At 45.8% G+C, this 20255-nt stretch overlaps 2 protein-coding genes across 3 annotated transcripts; one reads left to right on the top strand and one right to left on the bottom strand.

Annotated features, from left to right (window-relative positions):
* Nucleotides 1-5086: 5086 nt before the first annotated feature.
* Nucleotides 5087-12106, bottom strand: mon1a (MON1 secretory trafficking family member A). The gene is made up of 6 exons (XM_070844168.1): nucleotides 11975-12106; nucleotides 10767-10918; nucleotides 8104-8487; nucleotides 7225-7990; nucleotides 6940-7087; nucleotides 5087-6190 (listed from the first exon to the last, which is right to left on the bottom strand). Exons 2-6 carry the CDS (start codon nucleotides 10888-10890, stop codon nucleotides 6050-6052), a joined length of 1563 nt encoding a protein of 520 aa, XP_070700269.1. The 5' UTR covers nucleotides 10891-10918; nucleotides 11975-12106; the 3' UTR covers nucleotides 5087-6049.
* Nucleotides 12107-13199: 1093 nt separating this feature from the next.
* traip (TRAF-interacting protein) lies at nucleotides 13200-19231 on the top strand. Of its 2 annotated transcripts, none has more exons than XM_070848672.1 (16): nucleotides 13200-13305; nucleotides 14035-14153; nucleotides 14238-14295; nucleotides 14385-14468; nucleotides 14557-14596; nucleotides 14678-14805; nucleotides 16223-16317; nucleotides 16633-16746; nucleotides 16836-16923; nucleotides 17013-17102; nucleotides 17199-17287; nucleotides 17376-17534; nucleotides 17719-17764; nucleotides 17837-17941; nucleotides 18039-18089; nucleotides 18555-19231. In XM_070848672.1, the coding sequence occupies exons 2-16, from the start codon at nucleotides 14056-14058 to the stop codon at nucleotides 18660-18662; spliced, it is 1353 nt and encodes a 450-aa protein (XP_070704773.1). In that variant the 5' UTR covers nucleotides 13200-13305; nucleotides 14035-14055; the 3' UTR covers nucleotides 18663-19231. The 2 variants fall into 2 exon arrangements, with proteins under 2 accessions (XP_070704773.1, XP_070704781.1); XM_070848680.1 differs by having other exon boundaries at nucleotides 18019-18089; nucleotides 18555-18576.
* Nucleotides 19232-20255: the final 1024 nt, after the last annotated feature.

The following is a 20255-nucleotide window of genomic DNA, read 5'->3' as shown; positions in this document are numbered from 1 at the left end:
CCTTGCACAAAGGAGGAGGTAGCGGTCCTGCTGCTAGGTTGTTGCGTTCCTACGGCCCCCTCCACGTCTCCTGGTGTACTGGCCTGTCTCCTGGTATCTCCTCCATGCTCTGGACACTGTGCTGAGAGACACAGCAAACCTTCTTGCCACAGCTCGCATTGATGTGCCATCATGGATGAGCTGCACTACCTGAACAACTTCTGTGGGTTGTAGACACCGCCTCATGCCACCTCTAGGGCTGAGAGCACTGACAAAATGCCAAGTGACCAGAACATCAGCCAGAAAGGATGAGAACAGAGAAATGGTGTGTGGTCACCACCTGCAGAACCACTCCTTTATAGGGGTTGTCTGTTCCATTTGCACAACAGCAGGTGACATTGATTCATCAGTGTTGCTTCCTAACTGGACAGGTTGGTTTCACAGAAGTGTGATTGACTTGGAGTTACATTGTGTTTTTTAGGTGTTCCCTTTATTTTTTTGAGCAGTGTACATTTCATAATCTAATGTGACTAACAATGCGACATCACCTGTATTCTCAGTCTGTATAAATGTCAGGATGGTGCCAACAGTTGGCCTGGTCGAGTCAGTATTGGCAGAGTATGTGAACACTGCAGGTGTCCCACTGTTCTCTTCTACAGAAACAGGAAATATAAAGACAAGCTGAACAAAGGAAACATTTCTAAAACAATTTACTGAAGCATAAGAAGTTTAGGGCTATGCCGTGATTGTAACAGCCACCAAATGCAACACACAGGACGCCATTGACAAGTCTTTCATTAGGGAGGGGGCCCACTGTCATCTCCACAGTTTTGAGCTTGCTCAGCTCCAAGTTGGTCTGACCCACCAACAGGCCAGCTGTTTGATAGACCCCATCTGTATGCAGACTAAAATATCAGGACACAGGCTAACTGTGGGTCTGGTCTCAGTTTGGACACTCATCAGGACACAGGCTAACTGTGGGCCTGGTCTCAGTTTGGACAAATATCAGGACACAGGCTAACTGTGGGCCTGGTCTCAGTTTGGACACTTATCAGGACACAGGCTAACTGTAGGCCTGGTGGCTAACTGTAGGCCTGGTGGCTAACTGTGGGCCTGGTCTCAGTCTTGACAAATATCAGGACACAGGCTAACTGTGGGCCTGGTCTCAGTTTGGACACTCATCAGGACACAGGCTAACTGTGGGCCCGGTCTCAGTTTGGACACTCATCAGGACACAGGCTAACTGTGGGCCCGGTCTCAGTTTGGACAAATATCAGGACACAGGCTAACTGTGGGCCCGGTCTCAGTTTGGACACTCATCAGGACACAGGCTAACTGTGGGCCCGGTCTCAGTTTGGACACTCATCAGGACACAGGCTAACTGTGGGCCCGGTCTCAGTTTGGACACTCATCAGGACACAGGCTAACTGTGGGTCTGGTCTCAGTTTGGACACTTATCAGGACGCAGGCTAACTGTGGGCCTGGTCTCAGTTTGGACACTTATCAGGACGCAGGCTAACTGTGGGCTTGGTCTCAGTTTGGACAAATATCAGGACACAGGCTAACTGTGGGCTTGGTCTCAGTTTGGACACTCATCAGGACGCAGGCTAACTGTGGGCCTGGTCTCAGTTTGGACACTCATCAGGACACAGGCTAACTGTGGGCCTGGTCTCAGTTTGGACACTTATCAGGACGCAGGCTAACTGTGGGCTTGGTCTCAGTTTGGACACTTATCAGGACGCAGACTAACTGTGGGCCTGGTCTCAGTTTGGACACTTATCAGGACGCAAGCTAACTGTGGGCTTGGTCTCAGTTTGGACAAATATCAGGACACAGGCTAACTGTGGGCCTGGTCTCAGTTTGGACACTCATCAGGACACAGGCTAACTGTGGGCCTGGTCTCAGTTTGGACACTTATCAGGACACAGGCTAACTGTGGGCTTGGTCTCAGTTTGGACACTCATCAGGACACAGGCTAACTGTGGGCCTGGTCTCAGTTTGGACAAATATCAGGACACAGGCTAACTGTGGGCCTGGTCTCAGTTTGGACAAATATCAGGACACAGGCTAACTGTGGGCCTGGTCTCAGTTTGGACACTTATCAGGACGCAGACTAACTGTGGGCTTGGTCTCAGTTTGGACACTCATCAGGACGCAGGCTAACTGTGGGCCCGGTCTCAGTTTGGACACTCATCAGGACGCAGGCTAACTGTGGGCCCGGTCTCAGTTTGGACACTCATCAGGACGCAGGCTAACTGTGGGCCCGGTCTCAGTTTGGACACTCATCAGGACGCAGGCTAACTGTGGGCCCGGTCTCAGTTCGGACACTCATCAGGACGCAGGCTAACTGTGGGCCCGGTCTCAGTTTGGACACTTATCAGGACGCAGGCTAACTGTGGGCTTGGTCTCAGTTTGGACACTCCTCAGGACGCAGGCTAACTGTGGGCCCGGTCTCAGTTTGGACACTCATCAGGACGCAGGCTAACTGTGGGCCCGGTCTCAGTTCGGACACTCATCAGGACGCAGGCTAACTGTGGGCCCGGTCTCAGTTTGGACACTCATCAGGACGCAGGCTAACTGTGGGCCCGGTCTCAGTTTGGACACTCATCAGGACGCAGGCTAACTGTGGGCCCGGTCTCAGTTTGGACACTCATCAGGACGCAGGCTAACTGTGGGCCCGGTCTCAGTTTGGACACTCATCAGGACGCAGGCTAACTGCGGGCCCGGTCTCAGTTTGGACACTCATCAGGACACAGGCTAACTGTGGGCCTGGTGGCTAACTGTGGGCCTGGTCTCAGTTTGGACACTCATCAGGACACAGGCTAACTGTGGGCCTGGTCTCAGTTTGGACACTCATCAGGACGCAGGCTAACTGTGGGCCTGGTCTCAGTTTGGACACTCATCAGGACGCAGGCTAACTGTGGGCCTGGTCTCAGTTTGGACACTCATCAGGACGCAGGCTAACTGTGGGCCTGGTCTCAGTTTGGACACTTATCAGGACGCAGGCTAACTGTGGGCCCGGCCTCAGTTTGGACACTCATCAGGACGCAGGCTAACTGTGGGCCCGGTCTCAGTTTGGACACTCATCAGGACGCAGGCTAACTGTGGGCTTGGTCTCAGTTTGGACACTCATCAGGACACAGGCTAACTGTGGGCCTGGTCTCAGTTTGGACACTCATCAGGACACAGGCTAACTGTGGGCCTGGTGGCTAACTGTGGGCCTGGTCTCAGTTTTGGCACTTATCAGGACACAGGCTAACTGTGGGCCTGGTCTCAGTTTGGACACTCATCAGGACACAGGCTAACTGTGGGCCTGGTCTCAGTTTGGACACTCATCAGGACACAGGCTAACTGTGGGCCTGGTGGCTAACTGTGGGCCTGGTCTCAGTTTGGGCACTTATCAGGACACAGGCTAACTGTGGGCCTGGTCTCAGTTTGGACACTCATCAGGACACAGGCTAACTGTGGGCCTGGTCTCAGTTTGGACACTCATCAGGACACAGGCTAACTGTGGGCCTGGTCTCAGTTTGGACACTCATCAGGACACAGGCTAACTGTGGGCCTGGTCTCAGTCTTGACAAATATCAGGACACAGGCTAACTGTGGGTCCGGTCTCAGTTTGGACACTCATCAGGACACAGGCTAACTGCGGGCCTGGTCTCAGTTTGGACACTCATCAGGACACAGGCTAACTGTGGGCCTCATCTTAGTTTCATACTGGGCTACTGTAGCTTCAGTTTGTACAGCACACTGTCACTTAGTTTTCACCTCAGCTTAAAATCAATATTAATGTAAATGTCATTCTCTCTTAATGAGCTCATTTCATTGTGATTAAACACCTCCCTTTAAGGTTTATGGTACATTGTGTACTCTGTAATAGTAATCAATATTCCATCCAAAATATCTGGTAATCATTCATTGATTCTGAAATCAATGAATGATGTACTGTACCAGTACTGTACTGGTCCAACAATTAATTAATTTATTAATTTATTTGTTTGTTTATTTGTTTATTTGTCATTTAAATATGTATTTACTTCAGGCCATTAACAATGACGTCACTTCTTTCAAAGAATAAAAAGGCTTTGAAAGGAATTTAATGATGAACCGGGTCCCTTTCCTGATTTTAGGTTCTGTCATTCAATAACATGCAAGTCTGATGACATCAAAGTGCTCAGAAAGTGATAATATTCATAAAACACTAACCTCATATAACATACACACTTACACACACTGTCAGGAAAACGGACCCCACCATCCAAATACACACACCGCAATACCCTTGACCACCACTGGGGAACACACAAAGTCTTGAAAATCAAGTCTGTGGGGACCAAAATTATTTTTCAAAATAAACCTCACCAGGCATATCAGGAGGTCGTTTTCTATTGATTGCAATGCTCGTGCCTGTGGGGACCGGGGGTCGGTCCCCACAAGAAAAATTGGTCCCCATTTGGTGAGTGAAATGTCAGGTGATGGTCCCCACCAGGATAGAAATACAAACGCACACACACACACACACACACACACACACACACACACACACAGCAGCGACCAATGGAGCCACACACACCTTCCAGGGCTCTTACATGATGCAAGTTTCAGTTTCTCGGTCCTCAGGTTCTCTTTCTGCAAACTGATCAAACTCCACCCTCTGCCCCGCCCACCACCACCACCACCACCACCACCACCCGAACTACAGCAGCATCAGTCAGTGGCCTGTGGTCATCAGGCTGTAAGAGGAGCCTCAGTGTTTAGGCAACACACCGGCAGGTCCACTGGTCCACGGGGCTGCTTGGCTCATGCTGGTCCTCTGGAAAACACCAGGTCCACAAACACATCATTAAGAGCTTGTGCTCCATGATAGAACTTCATTAATACAAATACAGTGGAGGGAATAATAGAAACACCTGCCAGTAACACACACACACACACACACACACACACACTCTTATCTACTACTGGATAGGCTGTATAAATGAGAGAACAGTAAATAAATAACAGTGCTTCTATTATTGTGGTGAGGGTCAAAGTCAGGTTGTTAAAACTGCTCATCTATGACCTTAAATAAAAGGAAACCACACAGGTTACAGACACAGGGAGCCCGATTTATTTATTTACATCATAATAATAGCTGTAACTCTGCACTGTTACAACCTTTCAGTATATTGGCTCTGCAAAGTGACCGTTAGTTAAGGCATGATTAGTGGAGCCAAGCAAGACAAACGTGAAATACAGCAGACCTTTATGATCAGACACAAAACACATCGAATGTTTTTAATTAAAGTGCCTGTTTTGGTAAACCAAACACAAGTGACTGGAAGATGACTGGACCTGCATTTAGATTCCTTTACATTAACATTATATGTTGACAGTGACAGCAGTAAACAGGCTACAGGCTCATGGACACGTTTCTGTGTGCTTGGAGTGATTCTCTGCATAAAGAAAGTGCATAAAAAGGTAAGATGGCGATTTTTTGTACAGTTATTGGTCGTCATGTGAAGAGAAAACACAGCAGGAATGTGGTTGTTTTGAGAGAACACATTCAGTTCAGCAGGAAAAAACATTTTTTTTTTAATTCAAATGTTATTTTTGATTATTAAGAACTGAGCTGATGGCATTTAAAAAAAAAAAAACAGACATACTCTCAGAGGCACAATAGATCGGTTACAGTAAAACAATCATCAGTGACACAACTCGACCAGCATACAAACACCTCCGCAGGTTGTTCCTGTCTGCGATGATGCTGAAGCCGCTCCTGTCTGTTGTCGTCGTCCAGTTTTAAAGTCATAAAAATGAAGCCAGTTAAAACGCAGCTCTGACTTACCTTTGATTGCATCTACTTCATCACAAACCTGTTAGTTAGACCAGAGGACCCAGAAGCAAGGAAGAGAAAAAAAAAAAAAATCATTCAAGAACCCTGAACTGACCACTGCTTCATCCACAGCTGTTCTTAGCACCAGGCGCGGCGGCGGCGGCGTTCGCGGCGACACCTCATCGTTTCAGGTGAGTCAGCCAGTCGGTGGCGGGGTGGGGATGGGGGAGTGGGGTGAGGTGGGGTGGGGGGAACTCAGTATGTGAGCGGACTCAGGATGAAGAGGCGGTCCTCCTCCTTCCTGATCCACTTCAGCAATTTGGTGACAGCAGAGACGGCCAACGCCTTGGTCCCCAGCGGGCTGAAGCAGAGGTAGAGCTCGAAGCCGCTTGTCACCTGAGAGAGGGAACGCAGCACAAGATAACCGTTTAAAGGAGCATTACACTATTTTGATTTGGCTCTTAAGTAAAACTCTTAATTCAAAGTTGACTGTGTTAATCAGTTAATCTTAAGAAAATAACTCTCTAACTGCAGACAGAGTGGACGAGAGGAAGCTACTTTTACTGACAACAACCTTTATTGCAACAGTTCAGTGATGATGATGCAAGAACGCAAATGTCCGAATCACTTGGACTGGACATTACACGGACTTCACCCTGCCAGCTCTGTGGTATTAAGTCTGATGTCCAATCAAGCCCATGCGTGAACTGAGCAGGTCATTGTGTCAGCAAGCAAGTGGGCGTGGTGATGACGTCTCTATCATGTGAGAGGCACAAAAGCAGAAGTAAGACACTCTTTGATACAGTGGATACGTCCAAACACACATAGTATCGATGTCAAGGCAACAACAGTCACCATCCATCATCTTTGATGAGCTCTAAACATAATTTAACAGTAATTTAATGAACGTTTGGCGTCACGTCCTGCCTCCTGCACACTCTACCCAGGCTCCTGTTATGTGCCACACATGTGAAAGGGCACCTCTGGACCTGATTATCGAGACATCGTGCAAACTTCATATGAGAAAACGGCTTTAGTGCATCATGTGTTTCCTGATTTCATGTTGTGTGAAACTGAAACTGAAGAGTGTGTTGTAAAATACTGCAAAAGCCTACAAGCATCTCATCTCACAGTGCCAGGCTTACCCAAGCCATCAGGTTTTCTGTTTCACTACAGCGGTAGAAGGAGCGGAGGGGTCTGGTTGGATGGTGCAAGCGGCTGTGAAGGTCCTGGTACATTTCCATCAGCCTCTCCTGCTCTTCATCAGACTGGTACACTACAGGAAACTCTGGGCTGCAGGAAAACGCATGAGAGCAGCTTGTCAAGCACAAAAGTGACTACAAGAATTTAAAAAATGATATGGCCTGTGAGGTTTTAGGCATGTTTTTTTAATGCAAAAACCATAAACTCTGAAAAGCCGTCCTGCCCACCTGGTGTACAGCCCTGAGCTCTTTGATTTGTACAGGAAGTGCCTGAGCTCCGGGATGCCGACCTGCTCCACAGAATAGCTGGGACATTTCAGCGCCTCATTCAGTGCCTGGTAGGCACTACGCTTGCTCAACCTCTCCAGGAACCGTTGCTTGCAGTCGGACATGTTAAAAAAGTCCTCCCGGTCGGTGGAGACCAGGATGAGGCAGAGCTCGGACGCAGGCGCCAGGTAAGAAATGTGAGCATGGAAAAATCCTGCAGTGTTAAACTTTGGCAGACAGATCGGCGTCCAGCCTTCGCCTTCTCGAAAGGACGAGGAGGAGCCGACGAGGTTGAAGACCAGGTGCAAGTCTATGTGGTGCAGGAACTGGTCCTTCTTCCTCACCAGAGAGACTAAGCGGTCCCCCGCCAGCAGGATGGAGAATACCAGGCTTTTGGCTTTGGCGGCCTGCAGGCTCGATGAGACCACGTCCCTGGCCGAGCTGGCCAGGGGCAGGCAGGTGACGGCGCTGAGCAGCAGACCGGGGTCCCGGTCCAGCCGCTGCAGCAGGTTGTCGGTGAGATACTCGGAGCCAGCCAGCAGGCGGCGCAGGTCGTAATTCTGCTTGTGCTGGAAGATGTGGTTGAGCTGGGTGAGGGTGAGCAGGCTGACGATCTGGTAGTAGATGTACTGCAGCTCCCGCAGCAGCTCCTTGTCTGACTGACAGGTTCGAGACACACCCACCAGGACCAGAGGGCTCTTGGCGAGGAAAACCACTTTACAGCCATCTGACACACAAAATGTTTACACAGTTGACATGGAGACACGTTCCATAAAATGCACTCTTGACCCATTTATTTGTACTCATCAACCACATCCTAGAGCCACAGCACATTCTGACCTGAGTGGATGGAGCGAATGATGTTCTTGTCGGCCTCAACGAAGGACACGAGCGCCATCATCACCCCCATGGTGCTGGACAGAGCCTCCTCCGTGCCGTAGCGGGTGTAGATCGGCTTTCCGGCCTCGCTCAGCACAAACACGTGTTTCCTGTGGCTCCTCCAAGCCTCACTGGACACGTCCTCCTCCTTCGTCCTGCTCTCTGATGAAACGTCGTTGATGCGTTGCTCCTCTATGATTTTCTCTCCCACCAGCGCCTTCAGCTCCTCTGCACACTCTTCTGACTTGTCCAGCTCAGCCTCGCTGCCTCTCTCTTCCTCGGCCTCGGCGGTCAGATCCTCGAAAGACTGAGCGTGGACGAACATGGCGCTCTTCTGACCGGCCCCTGCGTTGACATAGGGATAAATGTTTGTCAGTGTAATGCATGGATACGTAAGGAATGAATAAGTGAGCCTGCAACAGTAAAGCCCTGTTGGAGCATCTGTTTAGCATCAGCTGACCTAGCCCCCTCCAGCACCGTGTCAGAAGTAAAGTAAGACATGATTTGTGTCCGTCTTTGAATTATACTCGGTTTCAAATAATAATTTTCAGATTTTCAGGAAAAAATACTTCAAGGACGCAGACTAGGTGGCTGGTTTGACAAATGTGCGTCTAGTTAACTTTCCCACCTCTGGAGAGCAGAGCACAACCACAATCCTGAGCTTTTCTATGGGAAGCTGGCCAAAGAGTCCAGACTAGGCCTCAGGAACAGATGTTTTATTTGGTCTATTAATAAATATTTTATTGGTGCCAAAAAAAAAAAAACAAGCGTTGTCCTACTTTAAGCTACCGCTTTGCAGAACAGACACCCAGTGAGAGACATTAACAAACTCTGGTCACATCTTAATTCAAACAAAGAGAAAGTAGGAGAAGAATAGGACACGTCTGATAGTGAGTCAGCGAGATAATGCTACAAAAATGTCGTATTTATCTCCAGACTAAGTACAGCAAACCCACTAAAAGTGAAATAATCTCTCCTGTCAGAGCAGGACTTGTTCGAGCTGGATGTGACACGTGTGCTCCTGCCAACATACTTTCACCGTGACAGCATCACACACAGGGGATGGATGATCCTCACACTTCCTGGGGAACAGTGCGCTAATGTTGCCTTCTTATATTGTCGGTATTGTTCAAAAGGTTTTTCTTGTCCAGTCAAGTTAGAGAGGTTCTTATCATTAGTACAGTTTAGTCTCATACACCCCAAAAGTAATTACATTTTTATTCAACCAGGCAATTAATTCAGAGCAAATTCATATTTACCACAGAATGGTGCGTTCAGGTGCTCTTTACCAGACAAAAGTGAAGTCAAACAGTCGGCAAAGTGGAATGAAAGACACATTATTGTGGTCATATGTTCACCATTTCTTTGCGCAATCAGGATGTGCACACTCATGCGCTCTCACACTCTCTCTCTCTCTCACACACACACAACACACACACACACAACACACACACAGCTCAGTATGAGTCCCTGAAATAAGTCTGCACAGTTGTAATGCTGCCGACTTAATTTAATAATGGCTTATTAATAAGGTCAGAACAAGCCATTCTGGTATTTGTGTTGCTTGGAAACAGCCGGTCAGCAGGAAGTCTTCTCACCCGTGAAGGAAGTTACAGGAAAGTATTACTGTTGTGCTTTAAGCATGTTTACGTCACTGTGCAATTATGTATATAAAAGATTTTCTGTTATAAGTTTAATGAATGTATCAGTGACAGCTTGCAGAAGAGTTATTACTCAGGATTCACAACACTGGATCTGTGCGTATCTGTAGACTGATGCAGGACCAGCCCACCTGGAAGCTCTTCCTTTGTATGAGGGCCACTAGTGTACTGTAAATGCAAAGCGCGTGTAGTGTAAACATTTTTGATGTTTTGTTATACGATAACATGGGGGCTGAGCCACAAGACGGCAGGACACTTAAATGAAATCAAATTTATTCAATCACTTCATTCTTCCACTTATCCAGCCCTAAAGATGTCCGGACGAGGGTTGTAAAATTCTGGGAGTATATTTAAAGGTGGAACTAATGGGGAAAATACTGGACACATGGAGGTGTTTAAAGTGACCGACTAATTCATAAATGAGGTATTTTACAACAAATAATCAATGGAAGTAGATTAATTGACTGTTAATTAGCGTGCTCGATCGAGCTACACATCCGTAACAGCAAGCCGGCCAAAACTAGCAGAAGCTGTTAAGAACTGTGTGCTTTATTTCCGGCTGCTCTCTGCTCATAACAAAATATAAAATACATTTAGTCCAGTACTAAGAAAAGCTCTTAAGCTCAGACAGTGCAGGCTGTGGGCTGAGCATGTGATAGCAGACAGTACTTTTACTGAATTTCTATTTAATGGACTGTAAATTACATGTGATGGGCAGTGAGCTGCTGAATGCCGAGCGTGGTCACAATTCAATTAAGTTAAATGGGCGTATTTTTAGCCAAAACACGCCATGAGACCTTGCAGTGCTTTTTTTTTTTTTTTTAGTGCATCTCCCACGAATGATGTCATTAATAAAACGCCAACATTCCCAAAGTTACCGAGCAGGAAAAGGGAAACGTTTTCCGACCCTTTGCGTCCAGACTGACCTACAGTCTGTGAAATAAGCACCACGGGGGGACAGACCTGGTTCGGTTCCCTCCACCAGACCCGGTGTGGGGCTCTCCGCCCGCTCGCTGCGGAGGCGGTCCACCGGAGCCAGGTAACCACTGTCCCAGGCCACGGCCGGCCTCTGGGTGTCTCCATCCATCACTGCTACTTCAGGCAGGGACACACACCTGTCAGGACAGACAGACAGGCAGAGAGAGAGAGAGACAGAGAGAGAGAGAGAGAGGAGACAGAGAAAGAAAAGGACAGGAGAGAGACAGACAAGAGAGATACAGGAGAAAGACAGACAGATAGAGAGAGAGATACAGGAGAGAGACAGACAGACAGAGAGAGAGATACAGGAGAGAGACAGACAGACAGAGGAGACAGGAGAGAGACAGACAGATACACACACACAGGAGGAAGACAGACAGAGAGAGAGAGACAGGGGAGACAGAGAAAGAGAGAGAAAGACAGAGAGATGAGAAAGAGAAAGAGAGAGAGACAGACAGAGAGAGGGAGAGAGAGAGAGACAGATGGACAGACAGAGGAGACACAGAGAGAGAGATATAGAAAGGAGACAGACAGATAGAGGGACAGAGAGACAGACAAAGAAACAGAGAGACGGAGGGAGGGAGGGAGAGAGAGAGATAGACAGACAGACAGAGAGACAGACAGAGAGAGACGGAGGGAGGGAGGGAGAGAGAGAGACAGACAGACAGACAGACAGACAGACAGACAGACAGAGAGAGACGGAGGGAGGGAGGGAGAGAGAGAGACAGAGAGACAGACAGACAGACAGACAGACAGACAGAGAGAGAGAGAGAGAGAGAGACAGACAGACAGACAGACAGACAGACAGACAGACAGACAGAGAGAGAGATAGACAGACAGACAGACAGACAGACAGACAGAGAGGGAGACAGCTTATGGGATCAAAGGTCATTAACAGGCCGTTGAGATTTTACGGTCTGATTTAAACGCTGTTTGGTCGCTGTGAGTCTGGAGTGGAAAACCCAGTAAAAGACTACAGAGTGAATAAAACATTTCTCCTCCGTGTCTGCACCCTCTCCCTTCATCTAAGTCCTCCTCGTGCCTTCTTTCTCAGCCTTCGGGCTCTGGTGGACTCTTGGACAACTTTAACGGCTACTTTGTGCTAGCTAGCTTTAGCAGACAGCCAACAGTAAGTTACATCTAACGCTAGCTGCTTTCACAAAAAGCTCTCCTGGCACTTTAGAAATCATTACCTTTCATTTCCGGAGCTGCCCGCATTTGATCGTCGAGCTCCGCGACTGGCTTGTCACAGTCACTCCATCTAAATTAGCTAACTGAGTTAGCAAGCGGGGACAAGACAGAAGTACTTCTTCTAGCTAGTCAACATACCCTGGTACGTTGAGGAGAGGACGAGGGGATTCTGGGATATGGAGTTCTCTGTCAGTGACTGTCTCCTGGAGCAGTAAACGGGTCGATGTGAATCGGATAAGATAAAAAAAATAAATTGGACGGTTACTTTTGAAATATTTGTGAATCAGTGTGGTGGCTCCATGTTGAAAGTTGTATTAAGTAATTTGTGCTGTTATTTAGCTGACTGCTTTATTTGATACTGCTGGTGCGTTCAAAGCACTCCGGACATTAGATAACGCTACTTGCTAATTGTGAAGACACTGGAAATGAGAACACACTGTACTATATATGTAACAGAATAAAACTGTATAAAACTACCAATGTCATGCAAAAATTAATTAAATTTAAATAGACAAATACGTGTAGAATCACTCCTGTAATCATTTGCACATTTTATGGTTCACTATTTTGCACAACCCTGTACAAACTGTGACACTACAGCTCTTTAATTTAAAAAAAACAGACCAATTTTACATATTATCTATATATTTCACATATTGCGTTCTTAATTTATTTCATTGACTTGCAGTATTGCTTTTTATGTTCTTGTTTTCTCTCGCAATATTTATTTTTATACAGCAAAATACCAAAACAAATTCCTTGCATGTGTAAACTTGCTGAGTCTGATTCTAAATTCTGAAATTAACATTTAAGAGAAAATGTATTATGACATTATGATAAATATCTGATTATTGATTGTATATGCTTTTTTTAAAAATGTATTTTTACATTTGCTCACCATACATGTTTCATTTTATCTCTTAAACGTTATCCTTTATTCTTTTGATTGTTTTAATAGTTTCATACGTGCCTTTATTATTATTATTTTATTAATATATGATTTGTATTTATGCATATCTATTCTTATTTATTTATTTTGCTTTAAATAGCCTCCTTGCCAAAGAATTTCACACGAGTGCATTTGTACACAATAAACATCCTAAATCCTGACAGACCGTATTTACGAGCAGCACCTGAACGCAGCGTTGGAGGCGGGCCTTACGTTTGAACGTGCAGCGCGGAAACAGCTTTCAACGTTGTTAGCTAGCGGAGTTTTCTGTCTGATAGAGTCTCTTCAGCTCGTTAAAAATGCCCGATTCCACGCACTTTTAGATGATTATGGAGGCTTGATTTCACTGCGAGGGTCTGCGCAGCAACTAAACGTCTTGGTTTTGTAAGTATGGCGACTGTTGACAAGGAAGCTAACGTCAACCAAAGCTAAGTGGCGTTAGCGTAGCTGAATGTGAACATTACGAGTGCGTGTTAGCTAAAACTGACGTTACAGCTCCACCTGAGCAATATTATGTACATTACACACACGGACACGATTAAATGATGACTTTTATGTTTATGGCTTCAGTCGTATATCTCTTAAATACGTGATTTGGCTTCTAAATGGTGCAAAATACATCATAGTTAATCTTTTGGGGCAACAAATCATCACAATACGTCCACCAAAGGTGCTTGTTTCTACCCTTGGCAGGCTTAGGTTGTTATTTTTAGTGTCTAACAACGTTTCCCATATGATTCCCACAGAAATAGACCTGTGAGATCCTTTTGGTTTGACCACAAACAGCCGTGATAAGACTCTTATCAAAGCCACCAGACTCCATTTACAAAACTAGCAATTTTACCACGCAAAACACAGGAGTTGCCGTTCTACTGATGCCAGTATCGGTTCGTTTGTTTGCTTTATTGTGTGTTACTCAGACATTGTGATAGAGCCGAAAAACAGCCAAGTCCCACGACATGACAGAGACACACAAACACACAATATTATATTGCATGCAACAAAACTAAAACAAATATGTAAAATATAAAGCATGCCTTGTAAGGTTAAAAATGGGTAGCGCTTAGGGAGCACAGCACACTGTGAAATAATTTTCCATATTATTCATTACAGAGCGATCCTTGGGACAGAAAGATGCCTATCCGAGCGTATTGCACGATCTGCTCAGATTTCTTCGATCACTCCAGAGATGTTGCTGCCATCCACTGCGGACACACTTTCCACTATGAATGGTAACCTGATATCGATGGTCAACCCCTCAACTACATGTCACTTCTGACACAGCTGTTCTGATCCCTTCTCTTTTCCCTTCACAGTCTTCTTCAGTGGTTTCAGACGGCCCCCACTAAAACCTGCCCACAATGTAGAAAACAGGTACAGTAACTTGCGCTGCCAACCGCCCCCCCCTGGCTGCTAACTAGCCCAGAGTGAACCGAGGTCAACCTTTTGTTCTCTGTGTGTAGGTCAGCACCAGACACATCATCAGTAAGCTGTACTTTGACATTGGTGGAGAGGAGGGGGGCTCGGCAGACCCGGAAAGCTTGCAGGTACCAACAGATGTTACAGATGGTCCTTTTTGTCATCACGTCGAGTCTGGTGCTTTTTGTTCTCACCGTATGTTTCTCCCTCCTTCAGAACGAGCTTGATCGAATGAAGGTGCTTTTAAACTGTAAAGGTAAGGAACCCGGCCGCGCTGCGATGCTTGATTGTCAAAAGTGGGCACCGCTCGTTCATCGCCTGTGTGATCAAATTGCAGAGCGAGACTGGCGGGACAAACAGAAGGCGGTGGACAGTCTGAAGGACACGGTGGACAAGCAGAGGAGAGACCTGGACAGTATGCGGAAAGACGTTATGGAGAAGGAGATGCTCTGTTCTGCCCTCAGAGTAAGCTGCCCGTTCTTTAACCGCATTTTCTACACTGACTAATACCTCATCGTCTCTGAAATGCCTTTTATTATACACTACTCACAAAAAGTTAGGGATATTCGGCTTTCAGGTGAAATTTCAGGATGAACCTAAAATGCATTCTAACCTTTCCAGGTGAACTTAATGTGACCTTCTCTAAACCTTTGAATGCACATGTCCAACTGTTCAGTGTCTCAGTACTTTCTGCACCAGCTGCTGTTCTCTAACAAGAAGCTTAACAGCAACATTCACAACAGGTTTGATCCATGAATCCACCAATACATTTCCTGCTTCAGTTAGAATTGGTATTTAAACAGTCCTCCTCATCCTGCTGTTCACATTCTGACATCATGAGACCAAGACGACACCTAACAGTTGATCAGCAGCACCTCAACACTGGAGGCTTCAAACAGGAAGTCCTCAGACGGAGGTGTTCACTGAGCTTAGAGGGTCACAGAGTGTCATCAGGAGGTTGGAACAGTGATACAGAGACTGGAAGAGTCACAGAAAGGAGAGGAGTGGACGTCCTTTGGCCACGTCCCAATTTATTGAGACACTGAAAATGTTTTGTTGTGGTATACCTACCACTATTGGTAGATTTTCTTTCAATAAATTGTTTAAGATGAATAAAACTACCATTGCATTCTTCTACTTAAATGCCCTACTTTCATGATATAATATCACTGTAGCATTCACTTTTTACATTTTCCATATATTTCACCTGAAAGTCGAATATCCCTAACTTTTAGTGAGTAGTGTATAATTAAAAACAAGCTAACAAGGTTGTAAATGTTTGGTCTCACCTCTGGTAATCAGTTTAGCTTTAAAAGAGAACATGGCACTGATGTGTGTGTTATGCTCTAAAGGAAATAGTGGCGTAATATAAAAATTGCTCTTTAGTTATGTGATTTATTGATGTATCCAAGGCCTTTGCCAGAATGAATCACGTTATGGCAAATACATCAGATTTAATGCCAAAAAGAGTGATGCCAAACATAAAGAGGGGAAAATAGGAGCTCAGTTCTTCCTGTGTTTCACTTGTCTTATATTCCTGTCATGACTTGCAAGAAAATCAAATTTCACGGCCGCTTTCTCGTTTGTTAATTTGAACCATGACAGACCTTGTCGCATGTTTAGTGTGAGCTCTGTCAATGTAAAATGTCCACTGTTTAAAGCGTTCTGTGCGCCTACTGTGTGTATACAGCTCACCTTTGGTGCAGCGACAGGAAAATTAGTAAGTGAAGGATCACAGTGACACGAGGCACTCAGAAGACACCTGGCGTACAGGTTTACGTGCCGTTTCAATGAGTCGGAGAACAGCATCAACAGAGCCTTAACCCTGACTTGTATGATAATAACATAATAATAATATAATGTTTTTTTTGACTTCTCACAGAAACAGATGACATATCTGGAGACGCAACAGAACGAGGCTCATGCTGCCAAGGAGGAGGCCAGGAGACTCAGGGTCAAAATGAAAACCTTTGAAAGGTATCTGCAGCCATATTAAGACTATACTTAGTGTGAAAGATGTCTTAGATGGTCTTGAGTACCTCAGTATTTACAGGATGATGGTGTTTTGGTTGCATAAACTTTCATAAATTAAATTTGTGCATGAAAAAAATCACCAATTTGGATATAAACAGGAATTTGTTGTTAATTTCCCTCAACTAGAATAATGTGGTAAGTTAAAGATTTATCACAACAATAATTATATGACACTCAGAACTCTTGATGTTTATCCTAATATTATAATATGAATGGTTTATCAGTTCTGTGCACTAATACTGCCGGCCTGGCCTCCAGCCTGGACGTGTTGTTGCAGGGCCAGAGGGCCGAGGTGGAGTCCATGATCACAGATATGGGCATCAGCCAGGCGGCGGTGGAGCAGCTCTCCATCTACTGCATCTCACTCAAAAAGTAAGGAGCCCCGAGAGCGTGAAAAAGCATCCCCGTCGTTCACTGTGCATTCATGTCCTCCCTTCCTTTCCTTTTTTTTTTTAATTTAGAGAGTACGATAATCTAAAGGGGAGCCTGAAGTCTTCAAATGACATGTGCGAGAAGCTGAAGAGAGAAGTGCTCTCTGCAAACAACAAGGTAGCTTTGTGTTAGCGAGTCACGGCCCCCTGAAGAACTGATTCCTCAGTGTGGAATCTCTTAATCAAAGTTTGTTCTGTCGTTTTTAGTTGCACAAGGCCTCAATGGAGGTGAAGCAAACGAAAGAGGACATGAAGTCTCTGCAGAACGATCTGTCCAATGCTGACCAAGAGATCTCTGTAAGGCAAATCCACTAAATACGCTTTCTATTTCGATATGAGAGAGAGAGAGAGAGATTCATGGTTGTGACTCCTGCCTGTGATTCCCGTCCACAGAGTCTGAAGAAGAAAGTGGAGTTTCTTCAGAGGACTCTGAGCACCCCGACGCGGACGAATGAGGCCCTCAGTCGGCTCGTCTTTGAAAGGTGTCGCCACAGTGTCCACGCGCTGCAGCTCGTCGTCCGCGGAAACCTAAGTCATGTCTGGTTTTAACTCGTGCGGTCTCTGTTTCAGCCCCGCCCCCATGGAGCTGAAGCCGTCTCGCCTCCACCACCCCGCAGACGGCGAGGACATTGACCTCAACATGACTTATGACGTCACCACACCAGATGACGTGGCCAAGAGGCTGACGCAGAGTCTGACCAAGAAGCTGCAGCTTAACCCTCCTCCGGCGTGAGTTTGACGTAGTACACGAGGGAACGCTTGTGTTCATCTCAAATACTGTGTGTTTGCATGTTAAAGGTGCTGTCGGGCTCATTTTCAGGCTCATACCTGTGTTTCTTCCATCCAGGAGAAAAAGAGAGAGGATGGAATTAAAGAGAACGGCCTTTAAACGTTTAAACGCTTTCTTTTTCAGGTCATCTACGCTCAAACACAACGAGAAAAGTTCATCTCGGAGCAAGGTGAGTGTGAACGTCAAAAGTGTCGAAGTCAAAGTAGGAGCACACGTGTCTCACTAGCTTGTCTCGCCTCAGGCTCGAGATGAGGATGGATCCATGGATCCTTTCTTCAGGAACTCCCTGCTCTTCAGAAAGAAGACTTTCGGCAGCATGTTGGACCCTCAGAGGAAGCCCGGAGCTGTACGTACCGCACAGACGTCCACCGCACGACATTATAATGACTCGTGTGTCCTTTTTTTTTATCGGTTTAATCAAAGGAAACGTCTTATTGTCTCAGGTGAAAACTGGTTACGATGGTTTAGGAGGACGCACCAAATTCATCCAACCTGTATCCTTTTCTCTGTCATGTGGACTCGATTTGTCAAACAGATGTTTGGTGGATTGTATCACTGAAGACTATTCATTGTAGCTGTGGTGAGACTAATAGTGCTACTAATGCTACTCTGATGCCACTTCCTGTTCATCATTGCACACCTTCGTACTAATGAAATCAATACTTTGACGTAAAATAATGATTTTAAAATTGTTTTCGGTGATTTAAAAATGATTTTATTGGTTTAAAAATGAATTTATTCCCTCTGCTATTAGAACTACACCCATAGTGGTCCGTAGAACGCCATAATTAACCAATCAACAATTCAACAAAGCTTTGCAGTTAAAAGTGGTGATATGCCACTGTTGTATTTTAACTTTGTAACACCAGTCACATTTAGGTTTGTGATGCTTTGAATAATAATGAAGTTTTGGATAATATTTTCAGTGTATTCTTCCTTTACCGCTCACTCCCCTCCAGTCTCCTCTATCAGAGATTCGCCCGCTGATGAAGGCTAAAAGGAAAAAGGTCAGCAGGCCTCCAACCAAGATTGCAACTTGCCTGACTCTGGACGGCTTCCTCGAGTAAACGCTCCCCCTCGTCCCCGGACGTGTGAGGTGGTGTGTTTGTGCTGCTCCGGCACAGAGAAGCAGCGCTTCTGCCTCTCGGCGCCAAACGGGACTTTGTGATAGAACTTTATTTAAAAGCGAATTACTGACGACCTCCTTGACAACAGATGCTGAGCTTTTGGTGACATCTGTAAACCTGCTGTTCATTTGTGTGTGTGTGTGTGTGTGTGTGTGCACTGTGTGTGTGTGTGTGTGTGTGTGTGCGCACTGTGTGTGCGTGCGTGTACTGTGTGTGTGTATACTGTGTCTGTGTGTCTGTGTGTGTGTGTACTGTGTGTGTGTGTGTGTGTACTGTGTGTGTGTGTGTGTATACTGTGTGTATTAACCAGCCACCACTTCTTGTGGCTATGTTGACTTCTGTATGTGTGTGTGTGTGTGTATACTGTGTGTGTGTGTATACTGTGTGTGTGTGTGTATACTGTGTGTGTGTGTTAGTTATACCACTGCTGCATCTCTTCTACATACTCCACATTCCTCCATGTGGATGTACTGTAGGTATGTTTAGTTTTAAAGGTCCCTTCAGATGTAAACCAGCTCAAATAATAAACAATATTTTTTTTTATTAAGGTTTTTTTTTGGGGTCTACAAACAGTTCCCTCTTCACTGTGCTTTTATTCACAAACATTTCACTGAGGTGTGCTCTCCTGCAGGGGGCAGTACAAGCAGTGTTTTCTCTCACACACACATACACACACACACACACACACACACACACACACTCAGGAGGACATGAATCTCACGGCCCTCCTGCACTTGGAGGGAAAACCCGGTGCACGTGGTAACTGCCGAATCCGTTGGATGTGTTGAAAAGGCTGCGCCAGTATAGAAGAGAATCCTCGAGGAAAAAAACCTTATTTAAAACGCCTTCAGTAAAACCTGAGTTTGTACGTTGATCAAGTAACAAAGAGTCAAGAGCGAATCAGAAACTGGCAAGTCGGGGAGTTAAACCCGTTAAATGAAACATAATTATTGCAGAAATGAGATCTTGGAGTGATGGAGGACCTTTCATGGCACAAAATGAATCAAATACAGCTGATGATGATGATGATGATGTTGTTGTGGAGCTTTCTGATGAGGTTCACATGCACGAACGCAGAAGCAGCTCCTCTGTGAGATATATTTTGTCTAACAATATGGGGAAATGCCTGTGATGTGAGAGCACCAGGTAGAACACACAGTAAATATCCTGCTCCCAATCACTCCTATCCTGTTTTGTTCAGCCTTGAGTTTACAGTTTCCACACCGACAGCCAGCTTGTTCCACAATAACTGCATTCACAACGCTAACTTACATAAAATGCTCTGTCGCATTAGTGATTGGACGTTGACTGATTCTGCTGTGAGTGATTACACTAAAGTGATTAATTCTACCTTCCCAGGGGGACTTGGTTGCAGAAATAGTAGCAGGATACGGTGGTTGCATTTTTTTTTAAAAGCTTGTTCCTTCCAGTGCAACGAGAAGAAAAGTCACGACACCCCGTTCACTCAATGTTACAAAACCTTCCAGTACACATGAAACACATAATCCATGCAGTGCTTTTGGAGCCAGGAGA

This window comes from Pempheris klunzingeri, chromosome 2 (genome assembly GCF_042242105.1).
Source record: "Pempheris klunzingeri isolate RE-2024b chromosome 2, fPemKlu1.hap1, whole genome shotgun sequence".
Taxonomy (NCBI): domain Eukaryota; kingdom Metazoa; phylum Chordata; class Actinopteri; order Acropomatiformes; family Pempheridae; genus Pempheris; species Pempheris klunzingeri.
The sequence above is the reverse complement of the archived record's forward strand: the minus strand, read 5'-3'. Positions and strand labels throughout refer to the sequence as shown.

Coding starts and splice junctions, on each gene's coding strand:
- mon1a (XM_070844168.1), bottom strand. CDS start 10,890: ATGGATGGAGACACCCAGAGGCCGGCCGTGGCCTGGGACAGTGGTTAC. Junction 8,488..10,766: donor GGTGGAGGGAACCGAACCAG/GTCTGTCCCCCC, acceptor ATGTCAACGCAG/GGGCCGGTCAGAAGAGCGCC. Junction 7,991..8,103: donor CATTCGCTCCATCCACTCAG/GTCAGAATGTGC, acceptor TTTGTGTGTCAG/ATGGCTGTAAAGTGGTTTTC.
- traip (XM_070848672.1), top strand. CDS start 14,056: ATGCCTATCCGAGCGTATTGCACGATCTGCTCAGATTTCTTCGATCAC. Junction 14,469..14,556: donor CAGACCCGGAAAGCTTGCAG/GTACCAACAGAT, acceptor TCCCTCCTTCAG/AACGAGCTTGATCGAATGAA. Junction 17,942..18,038: donor CTCAGAGGAAGCCCGGAGCT/GTACGTACCGCA, acceptor TTATTGTCTCAG/GTGAAAACTGGTTACGATGG.